General features: G+C 40.2%; 1 protein-coding gene across 1 annotated transcript; it reads left to right on the forward strand.

Annotated features, from left to right (window-relative positions):
* The first annotated feature begins 3,364 nt into the window (after positions 1–3,364).
* Positions 3,365–27,860, forward strand: LOC125232693 (sodium channel protein Nach-like). The gene is made up of 12 exons (XM_048138447.1): positions 3,365–3,490; positions 4,103–4,182; positions 5,337–5,450; positions 5,756–5,962; positions 7,840–8,014; positions 9,489–9,634; positions 20,001–20,133; positions 20,242–20,391; positions 21,776–21,968; positions 23,652–23,805; positions 26,054–26,169; positions 27,727–27,860. The coding sequence occupies exons 1-12, from the start codon at positions 3,365–3,367 to the stop codon at positions 27,849–27,851; spliced, it is 1,719 nt and encodes a 572-aa protein (XP_047994404.1). The 3' UTR covers positions 27,852–27,860.
* The last annotated feature ends 89 nt before the right edge of the window (positions 27,861–27,949 follow it).

The following is a 27,949-nucleotide window of genomic DNA, read 5'->3' on the forward strand; positions in this document are numbered from 1 at the left end:
TTGGTACTAAATGTAATTAAACATTATTTTAACATTTGTTTTCCTCTTAGAAAACAATTAGTGAGACCAAATGTAAGTGGTTGGGTCGACGACACAATCAAACAGTTACGTCACCAAATTCGCAAACTCAAATTTAAAATCCAACAAAGCCCTAATGACACCGAATTATATTCCAACTTACAAAACACTGAATCATTGTACTGGACAACCTTAAAAAGTGCAAGAAGCGACTACTTAAATAGCCAAATATCAAAATCCAATGAAAATATGTGTCGTGACATATGGCGAGTAATAGCATCAGAAACTTGTAAAAATAAAAACAAGAAAAACAGCGCTATTAACTTGTTTGTTTTGAAATCAGCTGATCGGTGCGCCGCGTCCGCCGCATCCCAACTAAACCGGTATTACATCAACGCAAATAGCAATAATAAACAGCCGTGCGTTCGGTCTGCGCTTAATTACTTATCTAACTACCTACCCATATCAATACCTAATTTCCAGTTCGAACCTTTCACCCTTGCCGATATCACAAAAGCCTTTAAAAAAATAAAACGCAAGGACTCTAAAGATATCAATGATATGACGACGCGCATACTTGACCTCTTACCACCTATTATTGTATCACTGCTTCTTGTCTTATTTAATGAATGTATCGCAAACGGTGTATACCCTGACTCATTAAAGCAAATTAAGGTTCAACCCGTATACAAGGGTAAAGGAAACACAGATTTGGAAAAATGCTATCGTCCAATATCACTGATACCGATTATCTCTAAGGTATTTGAGTCCCTCATTAGCTCAAGACTTATGGGATACTTTTCAAATAATAACTTACTTAGTAAACAGCAGTATGCATATCAACCGCGCCTATCGACAGCTGACGCGACGCGGGACGTCGTTGCGCGGGTGCTGACGCATCTCGAGGGCGGGCGACAGGTGGCCGCAATATTCTGCGATCTGTCGCGTGCCTTCGAAATGGTTGACCATGCCCTACTGCTGGAGAAGCTGTCGCGTTATGGAATAAACGGACTCTTCCTTGAAACGATTCGATCTTTCCTTACAAACAGGAAACAGCGCACATTCGTACTTGATTCTAAATCAGATCTGGAGTCTATTGGGAACTGCGCTGTCCCTCAAGGTTCTGTAACGGGAAATAACTTATTTTTAATCTTAGTAAATGACATCTCCGCGGCTTGCCCTGAGCTCGAGCTTATAACCTTTGCGGATGACACCTGTGTACTGGTAAATGCCGACAGCTTTGAACAATTAAACATTAAGTTGAATGACGCGATAAAACAAATACATTGTTGGTTTGAAGCAAACGGGATGATGCTAAATATCGAAAAAACATATATAATGCACTTTCAACTGAGAAAAAACGATAAAGAGCTTAACATACTTCTAGACAACGTTCAGGTGCCACAGGTAAATGAAGTTAGGTACTTGGGCTGCACGCTGGACGCCGGCCTCACGTGGGCGCCTCACATCGATACCATGTGTGACAAACTCGCATCAGCGTGCTATGCCCTATCCAGACTCGCGCCTAGCCTTTCACGCATAAACCTACTTAAGGCATACTATGGATACTTCCATTCAATCCTTACGCAAAATGTAGACCTGTGGGGTCTGGCGGCAGACCGTGATCGAGCCTTTAAAATACAAAAGCGCGCAGTGCGGATCATATCAGGAAAACGCTACGATCATCCTGCCAAAGAACTATTCAAAGAACTAAAAATACCTACGCTTCCAAGTGTTTTTGTCCTCACTGCGTGTAGGTATATAAGGGCAAACGTACACAACTATGTCTCCTCTGCTACACGAGATAGAAGCACGCGACGGAGACCCCGTCTGGTCGTCCCACAGTATAAACTCGCTAAAACTAAAAAGTCACTCGCTGTCATTGGGGCTAAATTATACAACGCGCTTCCCACCGAAATTATCGAATTGAACGATTCATTATTCGATAAAAAACTCAAATCGCTATTAATTGAACTGGCGTGTTATAACATAGACGAATTCATGAATAGAGAAGTGGCCAACCCAACCACAAAAAAATATTAAAATTAAAGTTCATAATTCATATAAATAGTTAATAATAAAACTGTATAATGTATATTTTTATCATGTGAAATGTACTAATACTGATTTACTTAAGCTTAGATTATTGTATTTATACTTACTTATAAAAAATGACGTGTAAAATATCATATTTTATCAATAAAAAATCTGAATCTGAATCTGAATCTGTCAGTGTGAGAGTGACAGATGTCTTATCCACGTGGATAAGTGATAAAATTGGAAGCATATATGATACGTTGGCAGGCAGGCAATTATGGTCGCGCGATAAATGATAAAATAGCAGGTCGTCCCTATGGCACTATTTGTAACCGGGAGCGGTATTTTTTTCTATTTTCGTTCAAAATTCGTTTTTTTCCACAACCAAAAAAATTTAAAAATAGTTTTGAATTTGAGCTCTTTCTAACAATACCCCACTTGACCTAGTAACTTAACATTTACAATTTGGTTGGCCATTTCTACAATGAATATTGATAAATAAATAAAAAATAGGTACTTTTAATTTGTAAAGGTTAACAATGTTTACATACATACAATCACGCCTGTATCCCATAAAGGGGTAGGCAGAACACATGAAACTACTAAAGCTTCAGTGCCACTCTTGGCAAATAAGGGGTTGAAAGAAAACGAAACTGTGACATTGCAGTGACAGGTTGCCAGCCTCTCGCCTACGCCACAATTTAACCCATATCCCATAGTCGCCTTCTACGACACCCACGGGAAGAAAGGGGGTGGTGAAATTCTTAACCCGTCACCACACAGGTGTTTATATCATAAATTATAACTAATTCCAAATTTCAAATCGATAGCATAAGTAGTTCTCGAGATATTTATTAATGTGACAGACAGACAGACAGACGGACAGAGCGTCGTCCCTGAACTCGCATGCGTAGTACCTACGCGTGTTCAAACCAACGAGCGATTTTTGGTCGGCGAAAGCCGAACCGCGACGATAGGTTTGGGGAGACCCTTAGCTTGGTGGTTTCTGCTTTTTTAACCCCCGACGCAAAAACGACGGGGTGTTATAAGTTTGACGTGTCTGTCTGTCTGTTTGTCTGTCTGTCTGTCTGTCTGTTTGTGTGTGTGTCTGTCTGTGGCATCGTAGCTCCCCAACGGATGAACCGATTTAGATTTCGTTTTTTTGTTCAAAAGCTGAGTTAGTCGGGAGTGTTCTTATCCATGTTTCATGAAAATCGGTCCACTATGTCGCGGTCGGGGGTTTTTTCAAAATTTTAATTTTGTGGTCAGGTTATTATGACAATAATTATTACATTACAGATTTCGGGTCATGGAAAAGTTCAATGGGAGAAGCCCGTGGTGGAAGACATACAGAAAATCTAAGAACCATCCAAAACAACGACTAAGTATGGAGATGGTCATTCGCAAGAGCTTCGTACAGGTGAAATACACCGAGGTTTGGACGCAACGAAATGAAACAAAAATTTTGAAAAAACTCCGACATAGTGGACCGATTTTCATGCAATATGGCTAAGAACACTCCTGACTAACTCGGCCTTCAAACAAAAAAAATAATAAATCGTTTCATCCGTCCAGGAGCTACAATGTCACAGACAGACACACACTCAAACAGACAGACAGACAGACAGACACGTCAAACTTATAACACCCCATCGTTTTTGCGTCGGGGGTTAAAAATCGTCCAAAACGGTTTCATTTAAATAAATTTTCAGTAAGTAAATGTGCACGCAGGAAATTGCAAAACATTGTGTCTAACTCAGGGCGTTAGTGCGTTTTCACATAATCCGATCCGATATCGGATGTCGGAAGGATTTCAAAGGCAAAAATCAAAGATCGTCCTTAATGTATATAGGATATCGGTCCTACATTTTAGGGAAGTGGCCGATAGAAAGAGACAAAAATTAGGTACAGTTCAAAAATCACGTCAATTCATCGATCCGTATTGCCGTAAGAGACGGACAAACAAACAGACACGCACACTTTCCCATTTATAATATTAGTATGAATGATGTCAAAGAGTATTGAATCACTATGATGTGTTTGACAGGTGCTACGAGATTACGTTCAGCACTGCTCCCTCGTGGGGTTTAAGCAGGTGTGCGAACGGGACATCCCTATCAGGCATCGGTAAGGATTCTATTTTTTTTAATAATGGTCAGGAATAGAATAAAATTGGACCTCCTTTAATCCGGACGGTCAAAAAAAGGACCGGAAACGGATTAAAGAGATTGTCAATATCGGCATAATCGCTTGTCTTAATTAAATTATTTTATATCTAAACCTAATAGAGGCCCCTTCCCTACCGATTTAACCCAGATACACCTAAAACTATTTTTTTGCTGACTCTGTATTGAGCTGTAGATATGTATTTATATAGTTCAAATTTGAAAAAGGAACAGGCGGTGTTATAACACCTGGTCGGACCAAGTGGGTTAAGATGAAGAAGAAGCCTTTCTTTCGGTAAATGTCGCTAGGTTTCCCATGGATCCATATAAAAAAAAAATTAAGTGCCAGTTTTACTGATAAAATTTACTTTTTATGTGAAAATACATCCAAAAAACAATTTTTTTGGCGAAATTTGCTTGACGTCATATAAAATTTTATCTTTATTTTATTGCCCTCAGAAATGCGTAGTTAAAATCTTTCGGTTCCCTCATGCTACACCGTGTATAGTGGCTCAGTTGGCAGGGCAGATGTCATAATCATTAGAACCTACGTCACATTTATTTTTTGATTTGAGTACTAGGAATTTAGAGCTGCGCTCTATCATAACCACAAAGTATGACGCCGGGATGTCCCGAAAGGATATCCCGGGGAAAGAAGGGACATCCCGGGGAACCGAAGGGACATCCCGGGGAAAATATATATATATAAATAAATAAATAAATATTGGGGACACATGAAATAAAACTATGGAAACGGATTAAATCGCGTATAATGAATTTAAAATACATAGTTTTATTTCATAGTTTTCCATAGTTTTATTTCATGAGTAACTATCGCGGTAACCGAAGACAATATTATTGGGGACACCTTACACAGATCAACTTAGCCCCAAACTAAGCAAAGCTTGTATTATGGGTGCTAGGCGACGATATACCTACTTAAATAGATAAATACATACTTATATACATAGAAAACATCCATGACTCATCAGGAACAAATATCTGTGCTCATCACACAAATAAATGCCCTTACCGGGATTCGAACCCACGATCGCGGCTTAGCAGGCAGGGTCACTACCGATTGAGCCAGACCGGTCGTATATAATTTTCCCGCAGAATCTTCTGGATCATCCTAACTGCCCTCACCTTCGGTGCCGTCATCTACATGCTACTCAACATATGGACGGCCACCCTCAGCAACCCCTTGCTGGTGACAATGGAGTCTTCCACGTACCCTATCGCCGAGATAGACTTTCCCGCCGTCGCTGTGTGCAATATTAACCGCATTAGCCTGAAGGCTGTTGGCAGGGCAGATGTCATAATCATTAACCTACGTCACATTTATAATTTTCCCCTTTTTTTTTTATTTGAGTAGGTACTAGGAATTATGAGCTGCGCTCTATCATAACCACAAAGTATGACGCCGGGATGTCCCGGGGAAAGAAGGGACATCCCGGGGAACCGAAAGGACATCCCGGGGAACCGAAGGAACATCCCGGGGAAAATATATATATATATATATAATTTTCCCGCAGAATCTTCTGGATCATCCTAACTGCCCTCACCTTCGGTGCCGTCATCTACATGCTACTCAACATATGGACGGCCACCCTCAGCAACCCCTTGCTGGTGACAATGGAGTCTTCCACGTACCCTATCGCCGAGATAGACTTTCCCGCCGTCGCTGTGTGCAATATTAACCGCATTAGCCTGAAGGCTGTTAAGGGATTTGCGAAGGAAATGTAAGCAATTTCACTCTGTCCGATCTTATATTGAACTATACTAAAAGTGTGTGGTCTATTTTGTTTGTCCAACTTTCACGGCAAAACGGATTTTTTAAGTAGAGATAGTTGAAGGGATGGAGATTGACATAGGCTACTTTTTGTCTCTTTCTAACCCCACACTTGTAGTCTCTTTCTAACACCACCAATGTAGGCTGTAGACTGCCTCCTCAGGAGACCTCACAGATGTCACAATAGATCAAGCAAACGTATCTACATAGCGTGTCAAATGAACGCAGTGACCGTCTTTATTCGCAGCTTGCAGCTTTAGGGCGTCAATTTTTGTAAGTCAACAAAAGCATAAGAAAATGCCTCGTTACGTGATATTAAATTGCAACAACACAAAAATTATGAACACTCAAGGGCCTGTGACATATTCAAAATCACAGGCAAGTAACAACTTGAACAACTTCAGTACAAAACTGACACGCTCGGCCCCTATAACAAATCCTAGATAAACTTGTTTCTTCTATGTAAATCTGGTTCTGTGGGAAACCTCCATACTTTAGACGCATCTATTATACAATACAATACAATACAATCTTTATTGCACACCTCACATAGTTTACAAGTAATACACAAGAAACAAAAATTTTGAAAAAACCCCCGACCGCGACATAGTGGGCCGATTTTCATGAAACATGGCTAAGAACACTCCCGACTAACTCAGCTTTCAGACAAAAAAAACTAAATCTAAATCGGTTCATCCGTTCGGGAGCTACGATGCCACAGACAGACACACACACAGACAGACAAATAGACAGACAGACAGACGGACAGACAGCCTTATAACACCCCTTCGTTTTTGCGTCGGGGGTTAAAAAAAATTAAACAGAGGTAACAACAGGCGGTCTTATCACTTAAGAGCGATTTCTTCTAGACAACCTTTGGGTACTGGAGTTAATATAATCAGAATATATGGTAGGTGGCTCTAAGAAATATGAGAAGTAGAATTTAAATACAACCAAACAACACAAAACACTCATTCAAATAGACATACATAAATGTATAACCATAAACATACATAAATATACACACATAAATACATATATAAAAAGATTTATATTCATAAACAAACAAACAACAGTGTCATTCATAAAATCTAAGGAAGGGAAAGATAGTATTCTTTAAGGTTTGATTTAAAAGAGGCAATAGATTGAGAACGTCTTAACTCAACAGGGAGAGAGTTCCACAGTCGATCTATCTCCACATCTATTATCTCTCTGTCTATTATCTGCAAAGATACTGTGCTAACGATGATGATGATGATGACGCTGTAAGCCCTGTATGTAAGCGGGTTTTGTGAAAACGCTATATAGTTATACTAGAATTCAAGCTATGCGGCGACTTAAAAAGCGACAGAATGTGGAAAGGCCATAATAATTGTCAATTCCTGTGAAAATGTGACAATTAACATCAATTAAACAATTAAGGTTCGCTGTGGAGGCGGCGAAGAGCTTGGATTCACAGGGTTTACTTATTTACTTCGTCCTAAATCGAAGTCCTAACCAGCCGTAGTAATCGAATGGCATTTCTGCGATCGAAACGAAAACGAAACGCCGCGATAGGTAGTCTGGCTCTCTCTGTCACTCTCCATCCCTTCAACTATCTCCACCTAAAAACCACGCCAATTCGTCGCTCCGTTTTGCCGTGAAAGACGGATAAACAAACAGACACACACACTTTCCCATTTATAATATTAGTATGGATTAACTATAAAACATCAAACTAAATCAAATCCATAAATTTATTTAACATTTATGATTCTCCTAAGCTAACGCTAATGACGAGTCTAATTTAACGAAAAACTAAAATAAATACGGTGTTCACATTTTCAGCTATCAAAGCCTCAACGGTAAGTTCCGAAACATCACTTTGGACGACATCGAATGGTACCTGGTGCAAGCCGGTAGGCTCTTGGACTTTTCATACAATGAGACTCTTAGACTACGTCTCCTGAGATTTGCCGATGTCGTTGACAACCCTGAAGACATTATAAACGGTATGAAACGGGTAAGTTTTTGTGCAAGATTCTACCCTTTATCCATACTTATATAATACTAGTTGTTGCCCGCCGCTTCGCTCAGTCGCTCACGTTAAATTAAAGAAATGCGGAATGCTCCAACCAACTTCCAGCCCTATTTTAGGGAAGTGAGGAGTAGGAAAGAGACAAAAAGTAGCCTATGTTACTATCCATCCCTTCAACTATCTCCACTTAAAAAATCACGTCAATTCGTCGCTCCGTTTTGCCGTGAAAGACGGACAAACAAACAGACACACACACTTTCCCATTTATAATATTAGTATGGACACGAAATTTTTTTTTTGGTGATTGTTCTCGCGAAAATGCCCAAGTAGGCCTGCGGAATAACTTACTGAATATTTAGGTGCACTGGTTCCATCCTTGGCGAGTGTCCTCACTGATATACTTAGGTTTGGTTTAGTTGAATGTATTAATTTTTCTTTCGTTAGGGTTTTCTTTAATTAATTTATATGAATTAATCCTCACAATATTTAGTATACGATATGAGTTTTCTTTCTTGCCATGTCACTGACATAATGTCACTTAATCTCTTTATACTCTACTCCTTGTCCAAAAAACCCGACAAGGAGGTCAAAATATATTGACAACAGAGGTTTGATAATTGAGGCGCAAACATTAAGATTCTCTTTGGAACTTTTAATCCTCAGTTTTGACAATGTGGCCCTTGAATACTTAGTTTATGGGTATCCCTTACTTGATATGTTTTATAATATTAATTAATATTGGCACCATCTAGCCGAGAGTCAACCAAATGTACCTACCCACCATCTAGACGACCATACCAAGGATTATTACTAATTATAGGTACTTAAAACTAGATGGCGCTGTTTCGCAGCCTGAAAGTGGCCAAAATCATATTTTTCCCATTTTTATTTTTTATAAGAACAAATGACAATATTTATTTATTTTAATATCATGATATCATGTCAATACATTTTTTTTTCAAAATGTAGGTATCATCAATGTAGTTTAATGATAGTATTTAATAGGTGGCGCTAAAAATCGTGGTAGGCAAATTTCTGCTAGGCAACACTGAGCAAAAAGAAACCTACCTTAACATTAGGTATTTTACTAGTAAGGTCAGTGTGGAGAACCGTCTACACAGAAAGACCGTCTACTGAATATAACTTTTGTATTTATATATATCTATCACATCTTACACCTCCGAAGGTATACCAGTTTTTCATCCTTAATCCATTGGTCTTCAATAGATATCCATTAGGCATCGACCTTAATCAATTTTAGGCAAGCCGGTGGGAATCTTAGTGACATACTACGATTCTTAGTATGCAGATTGTAAATCCTATATAAATAATCCTTGATGTAAAAGTAAGATTCTCTTTTTCATCTCCTAAACTTCTTATTACCCGTCAACACACGGAAACGTCGATCACGGATACTTGTTTGCCTCCTCTTCATTTATCCGTGCATTTTGTTTGACAGCTAGCGCCATCTTGCGACGAGATGCTAAGACGCTGCTCCTGGAACGGGCAACTAGTAAACTGCATGGACATTTTCCAGACTCGACGCACTGTTTTCGGACACTGCTGTGCGTTTAACTACGCGCTTGATTACAACCAGTTGGGCAGGTATTTGTATAAATTTTATAGGGTTTTCTTGGTTGGTCATCATCATCATTGGCCACTGCATTCATGACGGATGATTTTTGCAACGTTGTTATATATAACATAGAGGAATAAGAAAGTTGTAACTCCATACATCAGTAAATGCGGGTTATTTGTATAGGCAATAGGCATAGTTAAGTGACATCAAGCAAGAACGATAGAGATAGATAGCTACGAAGCCAACAAAAAAACATCAGCCTGGCTCAGCTCTCTTTCGTATGAGGATACTAGCTTTTACCCGCGGCTTCGCCCGCGTAATAAAAGTATTCTTATTGAAACGTTTACAAAGAATAAGATTTTCATTTGGATCCGTAGGTTTCTTTGTAGGTACATCTGTCCGCGATTATTTCGATTAAGGTATAGCGGGGCAATTCTCGACTGGGGGGGGATTGTAACTAATCTATTTGCTGTACGGTCAGCCAAGAAAGTGGTTTACCACTTTTCGACTCTATTGATTGAAAAGTGGTAAACCACTTTTTTGGCTGACTGTACCTTACACATATTACTATTGTTTTAAAAGAAATTCTTGCAATGATTGTAGAATTGTTACACAGCGACCACAGCGTAGGTAGTAGGTACTAATATGTATGTATTTTACCTATATAAATATTTATACTGGAAACTTCATACAACCCACATAGCCAGTATCTCGACGCTATGGTCGTTAGGGTAAAAAGTACTTCCTTGCATTATCGCTTACAATTTTTTCCATTTTGCTTATACTTATTGCAAACGTAAACATATAAACCGGCCAAGTTCGTGTCGGGCCACGCTCAGTGTAGGGTTCCGTAGTTTTCCGTATTTTTCTCAAAAACTACGGAACCTATCAAGTTCAAAACAATTTTCCTAGAAAGTCTTTATAAAGTTCTACTTTTATGATTTTTTTCATTTTTTAAACATATGGTTCAAAAGTTAGAGGGGGGGGGGGGCGCACTTTTTTTCCTTTAGGAGCGATTATTTCCGAAAATATTAATGTTATCAAAAAACGATCTTAGTAAACCCTTATTCATTTTTAAATACCTATCCAACAATATATCACACGTTGGGGTTGGAATGAAAAAAACAATATCAGCCCCCACTTTACATGTAGGGGGGGTACCATACTAAAACATTTTTTCCCATTTTTTATTTTTGCACTTTGTCGGCGTGATTGATATAATTCATAATTCATAATTCATAATTCATTTATTGCATTTGTAATCATGTGTTACACAAGGTCTTACAATAGGCTATTCACAGCAAAAGATCACATGAACCCTGTTAGGGTATACAGCAACATACTTAACTAAGACTAAAACTATAATTATTTACATAAAATGGATTTTTAAATAACATGCATTTTAAGCAACATTTCATTACACGGACATGTAGTGGCAAAAATTATTTTGAAATTGATAAGATTTATTGGTATAAATTTTAATTTAATTAATTTATAAACATTTTCATTTTTAGGTTTTATTTAATTAATACTAATAAATAATACTTCATTAATGGAATTAAATGTCAACAATAAAATAACTAAATTGAAATTCAATAATAGAAAACCTAATTGTATGCAATAATAAATTAGAAATAAATTGGATTATTAAAATTATAAATTTACTGATATATTATTTAATTCTTTCTATTATATATTATTTTACATGTCTAAGATTGTATCATTGAAAAACTCATCTATAGAATAATAACATTTTTTAATTAATAACTCTTTTAATTTTCGTTTAAACACTTCATCTTTAGTTTCGTTTTTTATTTCATCTGGTATTTTGTTAGCTATTAATATGCATCGGTAATACGGACCATTTCTGAACATTGCCAGTGTTGAAGGGGGTAATTCAAGCTCGTTTACATTATTTCGTCTCTGGGATTTTATTACTTTTTGTTTAAACAAGTTAATGTTATTCCTAACGAATAGCGCTGCTTCAAGGATGTACATAGAGGGTAACGTCAGGATATCGAGCTGGATAAAGTGCGGACGACAGCTATCTGGTACATGTGTGTTTGTAAGAATGCGAATGCATTGCTTTTGTAATATAAATAATTGTTGTACATCAGTGCTGGCCCCCACAATATAACACCGTATTGGAGCCATGCATGGGCAAAAGAAAAATAAGCCGATAATGCGGTTTTTTGGTCAGTATTGACCTTGAGTACACTCAATGCGTATATGAAGCTACTCATTTTACTTTTCACGGATTGAATATGACATTTCCAATTTATACTTGAATCGATTGTTATTCCTAATAATTTGAATTCGGTTACTTCTTCAATAACTGTTTTATTTATTTGGAGTGTCATATCTAGGGCAGCTTTCTGTATGGGTTTAAATTGTATGATTTTAGTTTTATTAAGATTTATCTCTAAATTATGAATTTCTAGCCATTCGCAAACTTTTTTTGATACTTCTGCTAGACGGTCGTTACATTCCGCGCTACTAACACTGTTTATGAGTATGGAGACGTCATCGGCAAACATCACGCACTTTGTGTTTAGTATTTTGGGCAGGTCGTTTATGTAAGCAAGGAATAAGAGACAACCAGTTACACTTCCCTGCGGGATTGAACATGTTATTTGTCGCATTTTAGAAGTTACGGTTTTTGTCTCTCCCGTGTCTTTATCATGCCAGTTTATTTGTACGCACTGCTGTCTATTTTGTAGATATGTTTGAAACCAGCCATATGCGTTACCTCGTATTCCCATGCCATATAATTTTCGCAGTAGAATATCATGTGATACGCGGTCATAGGCCTTAGACATGTCGAGCAATAATCCTATGGCGTATTTTTTGCAATCTATGTAGCTAAGAACTTCTTGAATGTAGTGGTAAACGGCTAATACGGTGGAGTGTTTTTTCCTGAAACCAAATTGATTTTGGTCCAGTATTTTATATTTTTCAAAGAATTTATAGACGCGATTTACCATGGCTTTTTCAAACAACTTTGAAATAGTGGGCAGAAGAGCTATTGGACGGTATTGACTTGGCTCAGTTTCTAGACCTCGCGGTTTTAGAACGGGTTTAATTATTGCATATTTTAACAAATCAGGGAAAATGCCATCAGTTAAAGACTGGTTTATTAGGAGCCGCAATGGTAGCAATAATTCATTTGAGCATAATTTAATCAAAACCGCAGGTATTTCGTCTATACCAAAGCTCGTTTTATTTTTCATTTGGCGAATAAGTTTATTAATTTCAAACTCAGTGACTTCACTTATCATTATAGAGTTAATACTGGGGGTAATTACTATATATATACATATACATATTGGTACCAAATTTCAGCCTAGATATCGATTGCCGACCGATTATTCTGACCCCAGTCCCTATTCTTATCCCCGTCCCTATCTCTATCCTTGTCCCCGTCCCCATCCCCTTCCCGTCCCTGTCCCTCGTCCCCTATCCCTATCCCCGTCCCCGTCCCCGTCCCCTATTCCTATCCCCATCGCCATCCCCATCCCCATCCCCATCCCCATCCCCATCCCCATCCCCACCCCCACCCCCACCCCCACCCCATCCCCATCCCCATCCCCATCCCCATCCCCATCCCCATCCCCATCCCCATCCCCATCCCCATCCCTATCCCTATCCCTATCCCTATCCCTATCCCTATCCCTATCCCTAACCCTGACCCTATCCCGTTCCTGTCCCTGTCCCTGTCCCTAACCCTGGCTGTCCCTGTCCTTGCCCCTGTCAAATTATCATGCTAGGAGGTGAACTTTGAAAAATCCTTTCTTAGTGCTCCTCTAAGGAACTTCCGTGTCAATTTGAAATCTCTTAAACCAGAAGTAAAGATAAAAACTAAATCTATACTTATGGCTATTTTAGATATTTTAACCCCATTGCACAACAACAGGGGAGAAAATTCCTTTTGCACCTCATTAGATTTTAAAATCGTTGTATTTATCGTGATCAGCGACCCGATAAACCATAAAAACGATACCCATATTGTGTTTTTGACTTTACCCCCTTTAGGGGTCAAATTTAAAAAAAAACCTGAAACATGTATTTTAGTCATATGTCTTTAGGAATCCACCTGTGAAGTTTCGAATAAAATAGTCAAACTAATCTTGTTCCCCATACAAACTTTGAACCCCCCATTTCACCCTTTAAAAGGAGAATTTTGAAAAATCCTTTCTTAGTGCTCCTCTACGCCATATAAGGAACCTATGTGCCAAATTTGAAATCTCTAGGACCAGCGGTTTCGGCTGTGTGTTGATATGTCAGTTAGTCAGTCAGTCAGTTTCTTCTTTTATATATTTTTTGATATTTAAACCCCATTGCACTACAACAGTGGAGAAGGTATTTCAGTTCCGCCTCGTTAGATTTTAAAAGCGTTGTATTTATCGTGATCAGCGACCCGATTAGTCATAAAAACGATACCCATATTTTTTTTTTTACTTTATCACCCCCTTTCCACCCTTTTAGGGGTTAAATTTTCAATAAACCTGAAACACGTCTTTAGTCATATGTTTTTAGGATCCCTCCTGTGAAGTTTCGAATAAAACAGTGAAACTAACATTGTTTCCCCATACAGACATTGAACCCCCATGTGACCCCCTCAGGAGGCGAATTTTGAAAAATCTTTTCTTAGTGCTCCTCTACACTATATAAGGAACCTACGTGCCAAATTTGACATCTCTAGGACCAGCGGTTTCGGCTGTGCGTTGATATGTCAGTCAGTCAGTCAATATTTTCTTTTATATATTTTTTTGATATTTAAACCCCATTGCACCACAACAGGGGAGAAGGTATTTCACTTCCGCCTCGTTAGATTTTAAAAACGTTGTATTTATCGTAATCAGCGACCCGATAAACCATAAAAACGATACCCATATTGATTTTTTGACTTTATCACCCCCTTTTCACCCTTTTGGGGGTTAAATTTTCAAAAAATCTGAAACACGTATTCAGTCATATGTCTTAAGGAATCTTCCTGTGAAGTTTCGAATAAAATAGTCAAACTAATCTTGTTTCCCCATACAAACTTTGAACCCCCATTTGACCCCCTTAGGAGGTGAATTTTGGAAAATCCTTTCTTAGTGCTCCTCTACACTATATAAGGAACCTACGTACCAAATTTGAAATCTCTAGGACCAGCGGTTTCGGCTGTGCGTTGATATGTCAGTCAGTCAGCTTCTTCTTTTATATATTTAGATAGAGAATCTCATGAGAATAACCAAATAACCATAAACAGCCAACCCAGCCACTCAACACAACACACACACACACACACACACACACACACACACACACACACACTAATGCACAAAAAAAAAATCTAACTTCACCGCACGCAAGTAACGTAACCCACAATCCACTTTTAGTTTAAGTATAGTTGAAATAGATTTAAGGTTAACTATTGTATTATGTTTAACTCCTTTGTAATCTTCTTTTTGGTTATCTTTTATTTTTATTTTCACCTCATTCATTAGTGTCTTATTGGCCTTCGCACAAATCACGTCAATGAAATATCATGTCTGAAACGGTTACCTACGAGACAGGCTTTGCCTAGTGTAGGAACCAGCAAATCCTAATGATAATGCCTAAATGTACCTACATAACTGTCACTTAGTTGTAAGACCAGATAACTCAATTTCTGTTAAAAAAAAAAAAAAAAAAAAACAGGTGCCGTAGCCAAATGGCATTTCTGCGACGCGAAACGAAAACGAAACGCCGCGAAAGGTAGTCTGGCTGTATCGCGCCAATAGCGTTTCGTTTCGTGAGCGTTTGTGCATTTGGTTACGTACCCTGGTGACTGGGAGAGGCGTGTTGCGCTGAGACCCGAGTGGCGTAGACCTATGATTGGTCTAGGTCAGGGCTCTCCTAACCCGGCCCGCTAGGCGTTAGAATCCGGCCCGCAGGCCAAACCCGGCCTGCCAAGCGTTCCTATTCAAGACACCTATACGATCCGGTCAAGGGCTACGATCAGCTTACGAAAGAAAATCGGTCTTGACTCTTGACTTCTTGAGTTCTTGAGACAGTGCAAAAATAAATGCACGACATTTATTTTACTGAAGAGCAATATGGCTCTGAGGAAAAAAGTTTGGAATCCTTGGTGTAGGTAGGTACTTAGGCCAAAATGCGGTTCTACTTCTGATTAAGACGATACGATACAGGTCAATTCTCCATACAAACGCCCTCGACTATTTCCTCCCTGGTTTTTAGGGTTCCGTAGTCAACTAGGAACCCTTATAGTTTCGCCATGTCTGTCTGTCCGTCCGTCCGTCCGTCCGTCCGCGGATAATCTCAGTAACCGTTAGCACTAGAAAGCTGAAATTTGGTACCAATATGTATATCAATCACGCCAACAAAGTGCAAAAATAAAAAATGGAAAAAAATGTTTTATTAGGGTACCCCCCCTACATGTAAAGTGGGGGCTGATATTTTTTTTCATTCCAACCCCAACATGTGATATATTTTTGGATAGGTATTTCAAAATGAATAAGGATTTACTAAGATCGTTTTTTGATAATATTAATATTTTAGGAAATAATCGCTCCTAAAGGAAAAAAGTGCGTCCCCCCTCTAACTTTTGAACCATATGTTTAAAAAATATGAAAAAAAATCACAAAAGTAGAACTTTATAAAGACTTTCTAGGAAAATTATTTTGAACTTGATAGGTTCAGTAGTTTTTGAGAAAAATACGGAAAACTACGGAACCCTACACTGAGCGTGGCCCGACACGCTCTTGGCCGGTTTTTGAAGATAGAGCAATGATTTTTTCAACACAGATTATTATTATTATTTTTATCTGTGTCGGACCGTTTTGATTTTTTTGTTATTTTTATTTTAAAAGACGCTAGAGCCAATCAAAAGTTTCTAAAAACGGCCTTTTTCAATAAGGCTCAAAAAAAGGTGTGATACTCAAGATCGATCGGTAAGAATTAGCCAAAAAATCTAAACGGTCCGACACTGATTATTTCATTGTTATTCAGATTCTCAAATTTCGTTCCGTTTAAATAAGTTTTGAAGGAGGAAACAGTCGAGAGCGGAACCTCGATTTTAAAGATTTTTTCGCAATATCTTAACTGAGTTGTTCTTAATGGACATATTTTTTTCGATAAATCTAGTTAGTAACACTAGTATATTTAACTGAAATTCCCAAATTGAAAGGGGGCCTCCTTTCTATTTTCGCTCCCGTAGCGTCTTAATCACGAACCTAGGGGGCGATTTTTGAACTTCTACCACTCGATTCGTGGATTGTTCAATAATATCTCCACTGAAGCTAAATTTGACCCACTTCCCAGTTTGCTGAAATGTTGCACACATATGTAAATCACGAGACAATGCAATATTATGGTATCATGGAGCTGATCTGAAGATGGAGCAGAAAGGTGGTCATAGGAACTCTGTTATGAAACGTCGTATCCCCATCGAGTAAGGGTTCTTAGAAACGTCTCGGAAAGCAGTAGACTGTTGAAATAAAGGTACAGTCGTCGATAAAAGCTTGTGCCAAAAATTAAATTTTTGCAAAGAAACTTCAAAAAGTCCATTTCACCGCTTTCCGCAGCCGTTTGAATGGCGAAATCGCGCACACGAAATGTTTTACGGTAAAAAGTTGCGAACACAATCCAAGTTTTTTATTATGTCAGGTGACACAGGATGCTTCAAACCTTGGTTTTTTAAATAAGCTACAAAGATGTAAGCTGAATAAATAACTATGTTAATCTTCATCCTTTTCGAGCATCAGCGTGGTTTTGAACTTTGACTAAAACGAATAAAGTTTTTTCTTCGTCACATTTTTCATGAAGTTGTCTGAGGGCCATGAAAAATGCTCAGAGCTGCTCAACTTTACGGAAAGAAACATTTTTGTGTAAAATAAATGTACAGCCAGGAAGCCCATAAAAAAAGTACCCCTGAAATGTATGGGCCTTTTAGGCTTAAAACTAGATGGCGCTGTTTCGCAGCCTCGAAATGGCCAAAATTATATTTTCCCCAAATTTTTTTGAGTGTTTTTGTTTTTTATTTATAAGAACAAATGACATGCTTCTTTATTTTAATATCATGATATCACGTTAATACGCATTTTGAAAAAAAAATTGTAGTCATCAGTGTAGTTATGTTAGTATTGAATAGGTGGCGCAAAGAAATTGAGGCGAGATTCTTATTACCTATGAAGATTATAAAATCCTATAGAAATCATCCTTGGTACAGTCAGCAGCAGAAGTTACGTAAAGGGCAAGGTGTTCACAATGATCCTAACACGCTCTTATTGTCTTAAAAATAAGATCGTGTCAAGTTCATTTTGAACACCTTGCACGCTACGGAACTTCTGCTGCTGACTGTACAGCTATGTTTTCTGTCAATACAACCAGGGGTCAAGCGTTTCTTGAAGCGTTTTTCGTGGCCGTACCATTAAGACTACAGAAACTGGCCGAGTGCGTGTCGAACAACGCATAAGGATGGGTTCCGTATCTGAGCATTTTTCGGAAAATGTGTATAATTTATGAGACTAATGTTTTAAAATATTGCGTATTCAAAAAAATATTAAAAAATCGATAGAGGCTCTGATACAATATTATAAATAAATTTAATAAGAATTAATAAAAACAAAATGCAGTATTATGTACAACTTAAAATATATTTACAAATAAAAAATGCTCCCCAGCAGGGTTAGCACATGATTGCCGCGAGAGTATGTCGCCGCGAGATAGACTACCCGTCCTTATGTCATTAATGCAGTTAGAAGAAGACGTGTCATCTATCTCGCGGCGACATACTCTCGCGGCCGTCATGTGCTAGGCCTACTGGTCTTCGTCCGCGGTAATGGTGCCATATTAACATTTTGGGCATATTTTACTCAGAATCATGAAAAAATGTACATTTCTTTATAAATGGTCAACGTGACGCACTGAAAAAATTCGTCGTCATAAACGTGACGCACTGAAAAAATTCGTCGTCATAAACGTGACGCACTGAAAAAATATTTTTTATACAAAATTGTGTGGCAAATTTTTCATGTAAGGTACAGCGGGGCAAAATTCGACTGGAGGGCAAATGTAACTGGTCCATTTTTTCCATGTTTTACAATGTTTGCATTATTAAACAGAGTGTCCATCGGATATACCTCTAGGGTAGGCGTGTTCAGTGGATACATGTAGAACTTAACGTCTTAGTGTAATAATGGAAAAAATAGACTAGTTACAATTGCCCCCCAGTCGAGATTTGCCCCGCTGTACCTTATGCATGAGGCGTAAAAGTACAAAAGATTCTGATTATAAAAAATGATCCCAAACAGTAAATGTTTTGATACGAGTGTAAGTGTAATGTACACTTTTTGAAAAAACGCTCATATTCAATACAAAACCTAAAAAAATAATAATTCTGGAATTATATTTTTGCTTGCCTGGTTCAGTATAGGTAACATTCATAACATTCCGTTTTTGCCACTTCTGCCACGGAACCCTAAAAGGTAACATATTATAAATTTAAAATAATGATAATTCGGATTCTCGTGATTATATTACAATACATTTTGGAATCAACGTAACTGTCTGTATTGATATTGACGCAAAAACTGAAAGGCTTCAATCGAAAAGGACTGTTTAAAAAAACTGTTGTTCGGTCGTCATGATACGAGGTGACTGACTTTGCAAAACACAGAATAAAATTTGCAAATTATAAACTAAAAATAGATGTCAAAAGGTTTGTACTAAATGTTGCAAGGGAGAGTGATGGCAGAGTGGACTAAAATGTTAGCGGAATGGCTTATAAAGAAGTGCCCGGCACCTGGCATCCGTTGGCTCGTTGGGTGGACCACATCCGGAAAATTGCGAGTCACAAGTGGATGAGACTAGCTCAGGACCGAGAAAAGTGGCGTACTAGAAGTGAGGCATTATGCTCAGCAGAGGGCGATAAAGGGCTGACAAGATGATGATTTTAAGTAATAGTGCAGCGTTGACCATTAAGTAATACTTTTACCTTTTGTTAAAGAAAGGTCGGCCCCTCTAGAAACTTAACAAACAAACAAAGCATTTATTGCAAACATATTACAAACGTATAAAATGTGGGAGTAATATGACCCTGCAAGGGCGCAGTAATCTTACAACTACTTAATAGTAGGTATATAAAATAAATTACAAATTAGGTTTTACAAGTTATTAGTAATACTTTAGAATTAAGCTACTTAATTTTATCATAATATCTTAGTATGGCACTCGTGATTCCAGGAAGGGGATAAAGGTTAGGGGGGTCAGGAGGGGCGGGAGGGGGTCAACGATTGCGCCCTTGGCAACGATTATACATTTGTTGTTGTTGGCGCCCACAGTGAAAATTAAAAATGCCGCTGTATGCTTATCTGCCAATCGTTTTAACATCTTTTTTTTTTTCAGACCTAAAAGCACGAACATGATCATCAAAGTGTTGCGGCAGAAGCAAGCAGGCTCCCACCACGGTCTTATGGTGGTTCTAGATCCATTGCTGGAAGACTACGCGTACCCTCTGCGAAGCGGGAGAGGTTTTGATGTAAGATAGTTTGAAATAAACGTGGTTGCTGAAATAAATGTCCTACAAAGGATTACCAATGGATAACATAGCACACTTGTATTGAGTGGGTATTTCTTTCCTTTATAGATATATCTGTTCGACCCAACCCACTACGTGGATCCGAGCGGTGGCCGCGTGCTGCAGCGAGTTTCCGAACCGAACGAAGTCATGGTCCTGGAACTGCGGTCAGCCAGGCAGATCGCCACGAATGAAGTGAGGAAGTACCCCCTTAGCATCGTGAGTAAACCCTTCTTTGTCGATCCTTTACTGAAGATTGTGACATTTGTCATCAGTTTCTTATTTTCAGGTCGAGGTTCTTTTTTAGGGTTTCGTACCAAAAAGGACCAAAAGGAACCCTCACGACCCAGCCACGACATTGGTCTAAGCGCGACAGCGGTGAGCGGCAGCCATACGTGCGAATGAAAAGTCCTATCGCTGTGTCTCTCTCCAATGTATGGCTGCCGCTCACCGCTGCTGTCGCGCCACACCTCGGACACTGGCGATCAAATATATGAAAGAGGCGCGTTCCTAGCACACAGTCTAAGCTCGTGTAGGTAAACGCGTACTGTGGTTGTATGAGTGAAATATGACAGGTCGACTGTTCGCGTTTTTGACAGGCGGTAACTGTGAGGTAACCGAGAGGGGGTGGGCGGCACTTTCAGCGGGGAGCGGGAGTGGCCATACTGTACGATAGTACTCTTTATTATACTGTGGTCGCGCTTAGAACAATGTCGTGGCCGAGCCCTTAGGGTGCGACTCTGTCCGCCACAGTATTACATACAATCGATAGCAGGCCCTGGCTATCGCGCGTCTCGGATCATATCCTATCATTAGCAGAGAGAGTTTGGAGAACTTAGATGCACAAAATAACGACCTCTTGTGTTCTCTCACGTGAAATCGACGAAGAAATCATTTGTCTCCATTAGTATCGATCTCCCGTAGCCGTCTATTTATGTAGTACACGTTGGCTTCGGCGAACGCATCCCTAAGGCCCGGTATTCCGGACCCAAATACTAGAAAGTTGTTGTTGTTTTTCCTAAGGTACCCCATAAGTAGGTGCACAGGGTCAGATCCTTTCTATCTCGAGCCACCGCCTTGTCCTCGTCTGGAACGACGTCACGTGGACGTCAGTCCAAATGAGGAGGCACACTCAAAGGTTATGATAGATGGCTGCACCCTATTAGTCCATTGCACATAAAGAATTTCACACGTAAGAGCGAAAGGATAATATTTTACTCTCACACACATATGGTTGACAGTGACATGTCTGGGCACTTGCACAGGCGCCGCCTAGCGGGATAAAATGTCAGTGTGCCTCCTCATTCCCGCAGCTCGTTCCTTACGCTCCGCCTCCAGGTGTGTATGGGGAATTTGCGGGCTCGCTTTCCTCCATAACGGACCAGCCACGACATTGGTCTAAGGGCGACGGCGGTGAGCGGCAGCCATACGTGCAAATGAAAAGTCCCATCGCTGTGTCTCGCTCCAATGTATGACCGCTGTCGCGCTTAGACCAATGTCGTGGCTGAGCCGTAAGGCCGCCACTCAAACGCGATACTGGCGCTGGTGGTAGCTCCTCCTCGAAGGGTATGATGGGAAAGTAATTCTGTATTAATATTTCCAGAGGAAATGTCTCTTCCACGACGAGGTTCCCGAGCTCTATGGGGACCTGTACTCATACAGCGCTTGCATCGCCCGCTGCAGGATCAAGACCATCCGTTCTCTTTGCAAGTGTACGCCGTACTATCTGCCTACTGGCAGGGACGGGGAGAGTGTCTGCTCGTTGACGGATCTGTCTTGCCTCAACAAATACCGAGGTTATAATAAAAAAAAAAAATTATTTATTTTATTTAAACTTTGTTGAATGACAATTATATAAGTAAGTATATATTTTCGTATTTTATTATTAATATCCTCATATACATATTATAGTACTTATATAAATCTCTCACACTCTAACAGATACATACCCGTACATTCAAGCAAATACTCGTACGTACACGCAGCTTAGAGTTAATACCAAACACAATTATTTAAATATACATTACTACACACAAAAAAAATGTGCAAGCTTTTTGTACTAGCTAGCTAGACACAGGGTCGTGATTTTATGTAATTGTTAATTTATATAATAAACTTTTCACCACACCAACTGGTAAAGATCAATTTTGCTATTCGAAAACGGATAGCAAAATTGTATTTTATCCACAAGAGTGCAAAGTAATTTCATACAAATTTTAACTTGATGCCTTGAGCTGGCTAGTAGAGTTTACCTACAAATCATTATTTTGAATCATAAATATTGAATAGATTGCTGGATTTGATTTACTTTGATGTTTTGTAGTCAGTATTTTGTTCGTGTTGGTGTGGTGAAAATTTTTGTGTTTCACTCGGTGGCAAAGTTTGTTTAACCTACGTGGCTTGAAAGCCTCGCAACGCTCAAGATTCCACTTTTTGAATAATGGAATCTTTCGCTTGCTTTGGTATCAATATTGGCACGTGCGGTTAAACAACAACTTTGCCCCTTGTAAAACAAATAACTATTTTTTTTTCAATCGGTCATCCGCTCTCTGTAAGTGTAACCCTTATGTCTTGCCTACTAACAAGACCTCGAAAACCCTTTGCTCACTGGGGATCTGTCGTTTGAGGTTCCCGAGCCCTTTGGGGACATGCACTATTGTACCACATCTCGGACACTGGCGATGAAATATATGAAAGAGGCGCGTTCCTAGCACACATTCTAAGAACGCGTACTATGCTTGTATGAGTGAAATACGATAGGTCGACTGTTCGCGTTTTTGACAAGCGGTAACTGTGAGGTAACCGAGAGGGGGTGGGCGGCACTTTCAGCGGGAAGCCGGAGTGGCCGTACTGTACGATAGTACTCTGACATTGTACTCATACAGGGCTTGCAGCGCCCACTGTAGGTGTAGGATCAAGACCATCCGTTCTCTTTGCAAGCGTACGCCGTACTACTTGCCTACTGGCAGGCACGTGGAGTGTCTGCTCATTGATGGATCTGTCTTGCCTTAACAAATATCGAGCTATTCGATCATTCGGTCTGTTTATGCCAATTGCCAATTATCGCCCGATCATGAGTTGGCCTCATCCAGTGTTGGTCTTAAAGATCCGCTCTCTATGCAAGTGTACGCCTTACTTGTACTAAATATGCAGTTGTACTACCTGCCTACGGGACAGGCAAGCACCCACGGGGAGACTGTTCGCTGTTGGATCTGTCAACCGTCGTGCCTCGACAAAATATCGAGGTAATAAATAATCCGGTCTGTTTAGGCCTTCGTCATCATCATATCAGCCATTAAGGATATTCATAATATTGTCTCAACAAATATCATTATCTATCCAAGTGGACGCGTTACTTTCTTACTGACAAACCATTTGCAATACAAGGTGTTGCAGAGGTAATGGACCATCCTCTCTCTATGCAAGAGTAGGCTTTTAAGTTTGACTTCAACCCGCCTTAATATTTGGTTCTGTTACAGAAAAGCTCCTCTACTTCTATCCGTTCCACTCCACGGCGCCGGGGCTAGAGATGGAGCGGCTAGACTCGCTGTACTGCCCCGAATGTTTCCCGGACTGCGAGTTCACGAAACACTCCACCAAGGCCTCGGTCACGCCGTTCCGGGACACGAGCAAGTGAGTCAGGACACATCCGGGGCTAGACTCTCTACTGTCCCTGTTTCCCGGACTGCGAGTTCACGAAGCATTCCACCAAGGCCTCGGTCACGCCGTTCCGGGACACGAGCAAGTGAGTCAGGACACACCCGGGGCTAGACTCTCTACTGTCCCTGTTTCCCGGACTGCGAGTTCACGAAGCATTCCACCAGGGCCTCGGTCACGCCGTTCCGGGACACGAGCAAGTGAGTCAGGACACACCCGGGGCTAGACTCTCTACTGTCCCTGTTTCCCGGACTGCGAGTTCACGAAGCATTCCACCAAGGCCTCGGTCACGCCGTTCCGGGACACGAGCAAGTGAGTCAGGACACACCCGGGGCTAGACTCTCTACTGTCCCTGTTTCCCGGACTGCGAGTTCACGAAGCATTCCACCAAGGCCTCGGTCACGCCGTTCCGGGACACGAGCAAGTGAGTCAGGACACACCCGGGGCTAGACTCTCTACTGTCCCTGTTTCCCGGACTGCGAGTTCACGAAGCATTCCACCAAGGCCTCGGTCACGCCGTTCCGGGACACGAGCAAGTGAGTCAGGACACATCCGGGGCTAGACTCTCTACTGTCCCTGTTTCCCGGACTGCGAGTTCACGAAGCATTCCACCAAGGCCTCGGTCACGCCGTTCCGGGACACGAGCAAGTGAGTCAGGACACACCCGGGGCTAGACTCTCTACTGTCCCTGTTTCCCGGACTGCGAGTTCACGAAGCATTCCACCAAGGCCTCGGTCACGCCGTTCCGGGACACGAGCAAGTGAGTCAGGACACACCCGGGGCTAGACTCTCTACTGTCCCTGTTTCCCGGACTGCGAGTTCACGAAGCATTCCACCAGGGCCTCGGTCACGCCGTTCCGGGACATTAGCAAGTGAGTCTCTAACGTTGCAGGCGTCCTCAAACTACTTAAAGTAAAATCCATAAACCTACGGACCAAATTGACAAGTAAGTGTGAACGAATGTTGCCACAGTTTGGCCAGTGTCGTTCTTATCGATATTAAAATTATGATTACATCGTAGATTTAAGGTGCACCGAGACGGGACAATGAAATTGGCAATTTGATCGGCTAATCAATATACCAACTTTTTCTGTGATTTCGACAGATCAAAAGGTCTGTAGACCTCTAATTAGAAATATTTTTTTTATTTCGAAGCAGCAATAATATTATTCGAAAATTATATAGATATTTATGACATACTTGCCATAGCGTGACAGATAATTGATTATCGTCGGACATGGTATTTTATTTTTTACCTACAGGCTCGGAAACCTTTTTATGTTTTAAAACTAGTGGGTAAAAATGCATGGCATCCATCCACTACCTCGAAGATACATAGAACAAACCAAAATGAGTACCTCTTATTTGAAACTAATATACTTATTCTTGATTTAAACTTGTCTGTTGTATGTACTTTACAACTTGTCGATATATTGTTATCGACATATAGTACCCTTCCCTATTTTAATTTTGCTGTTCCTGGTATCATTTTTCCTGTCAGTCATTTGTCAATTTAGTCCGTAGGATTATGAATTTTACTTTAGGTACCATCTATTTTTATGAAATAGGTAGCTAACCAGCAGACGAGCCGTCTGATGGGAAGGAGTCATCGCCGCCAATGGACATAAGCAACATCAGAGCCATTTATGCGTTGCCGACCTTTAAGAACCCTAATTACCTGGCTTCTTGAAGAACCCCATATCATAGCGCAACGGAAACACCTCATAAGGTAGCTCATTCCACAACTTGCACGTTCTGGGCAAAAACGAGCAAGAGGCCCGTTTGTTCTTGGTTAGCCAGGTGTCGAGAAAGTAAGGATTTGACGGCCCGTGTGCTTGGTTCCTACCGACGTAGTATTTTTAACCCCCGACGCAAAAACGACGGTGTTATAAGTTACACTTGTCTGTCTGTCTGTGACATTGTAGCTCCCGTAGATTTAGTTTTTTTTGTAAGCTGAATTAGTCAGGAGGGATCGGGAGTGTTCTTAACAATGTTTGATGGAAATCATTCCACTCTGTCGGGAATTTTTCCAAAATTTAAATTTTGTGGTTACCTAACCACAATCTAGAGTCTATTCGGACTTTTTATTTCACAAAGACTAATCAAATCTGCCAATTTCATCTCGTCTGGACAGACCTGGCGACGCCGTCACCATTCTCGATTTTCACTCGTTTGTAATATTTTACTTACGCCCCATGTTATACAATGTACTATTATCCCCCAGGAAAGGCCTGAACGTGACAGAATCAAGTAATACTGCGACGGTGTATATCTACCAACCCACGAACGATGGTGTGCTAGATCGACTCGATGTGGTGTCATACTGGTACGAAATACTGAGTAAGTAATATTTGACAATTAGTTAGGTACTCTTTAGTTTTTACAAGCCTTTCACTTGTCCCGTTAGGGTGTCCCCAAACTTATCAATGCGGAATCTGATCTAGCCGGCCAAATATCGCTCGTTTGCATGAAGACGCTTAATACGCGTCGTCGTAGCTGAACGCATGGTCATACTAACGAGCGATTTTTGGTCTGCCTAAGGTGGTGTTGCTGTAGGTTTGGGGAGACCCTTATTTATCAGTGTTTGTCAGTGTGGGTCAAATCTTGGAAGTAAAATTTGACTCACAGACCCTTTCTGAATGAACTGATATTTTTCCCGTTACCTAGTATACCTACCCCCTTATTCATAAACGTTCACTAAAGTTATCACGCCGATGAAAATCGTTTGTCCCTTTCCGACGTGTTGGTGTGATAGAAAGGGACAAATGACTTTTTTCGGCTTGATAACTTTGGTGAATAAGGGGGCTAATAAATAATTAAGGCGTAGATGGCGTAGGCGAGAGGCCGGCAACCTGTCACTGCTATGTCACAATTGCGTGTTCTTTCAACACCTTAATTGCCAAGTAAGGCTGGCACTAAAACTTGAGTAGTTTCATGTGCTCTGATTACTCCTTTGGGATACATCATCATATCAGCCCTTAATCGCCCACTGCTGAGTATAGGCCTCTCTTCTATATTCCTATTTTGAATTAGTCGGAATTATTGTAAACAAAGGTGTGGTCGGTGCTATAAAAAATTTGCACCATTCGAGGTATTAAAATTGCCGATATTTTACAAGTTTATTAAAAGTCTTTACATATTCCATTACACAAATAATGACTCTGTTTAAACGAAAATAAATTTAATTGTTGGTTTTGTAAGTATCTGATATGACAGAACTTCGTAAATTTTGGACCGATTACTTTGAAAACCCCTGACTTGAACTGCACGTGTTAGTTTAACAGTGACAGCAGTTTGTTTACGATTATTCCGTTCAATTCATAATGGGATTATAGTCTCATCCAGTTGTGTCTCGCAATTTTCCGAATGTCGTCCACCCAACGAGCCAACGAATGCCAAGCGGCCACCATTCCATTAACATTTTAGTCCACCTGCCATCACCTAAGGCCCTGGTTTCTCTGACCACCCGCCGCCGGCGGCCGGCGACCGACGCGGGTCCGCGACCGACGACGTTCGAATGTGTTGTTCAGAAATTATTGAGGGTGGTTTCTCTGAAACGTCGCCGGCGGCGGGTAGGTCGACGGGCGAAGGTCACACGCCGCACGCGACGGTCTGTATTCGTTTTGTAGAATAGCAACGGACGGCGGGTGGCGTCTTGATATGGAAAATGACTGATTTCACAGCAACATGGGATACAGGCGTGTGTATTATGTAGGTACAGTCAACCAAACGGAACCGTAGGCCACTCTACAACCATGTCAAAATGACAAGCAGTAAGAGATTTCTTACAATCTGATTTATAACGTCACTATGATATAGTTCTACAGTGGCCTAGGGTTCCAATTGGTTGACTGTACATACAATTGTATTTATATTTAAATGTCTTACAAATTTCAGGTAATGTCGGTGGCTTCGCTGGCGTTCTTGTCGGATTCTCTATAGTTATCATATTCGAGATCATTTATTTTTTCATCCTCCGATTCATTCAAGTTCTTTACACAAATTGGAAATTATATTATTAAAGAAACAAGAGTTTTAGTTTTATTTCTCTGTCTATAATAATAAAAACACTAGTGTTAGAGGTATTTAGGGCTGTGAAAGACTATAGCATTGGTAAACC

This window comes from Leguminivora glycinivorella, chromosome 13 (assembly GCF_023078275.1).
Source record: "Leguminivora glycinivorella isolate SPB_JAAS2020 chromosome 13, LegGlyc_1.1, whole genome shotgun sequence".
Taxonomy (NCBI): Eukaryota; Metazoa; Arthropoda; class Insecta; order Lepidoptera; family Tortricidae; genus Leguminivora; species Leguminivora glycinivorella.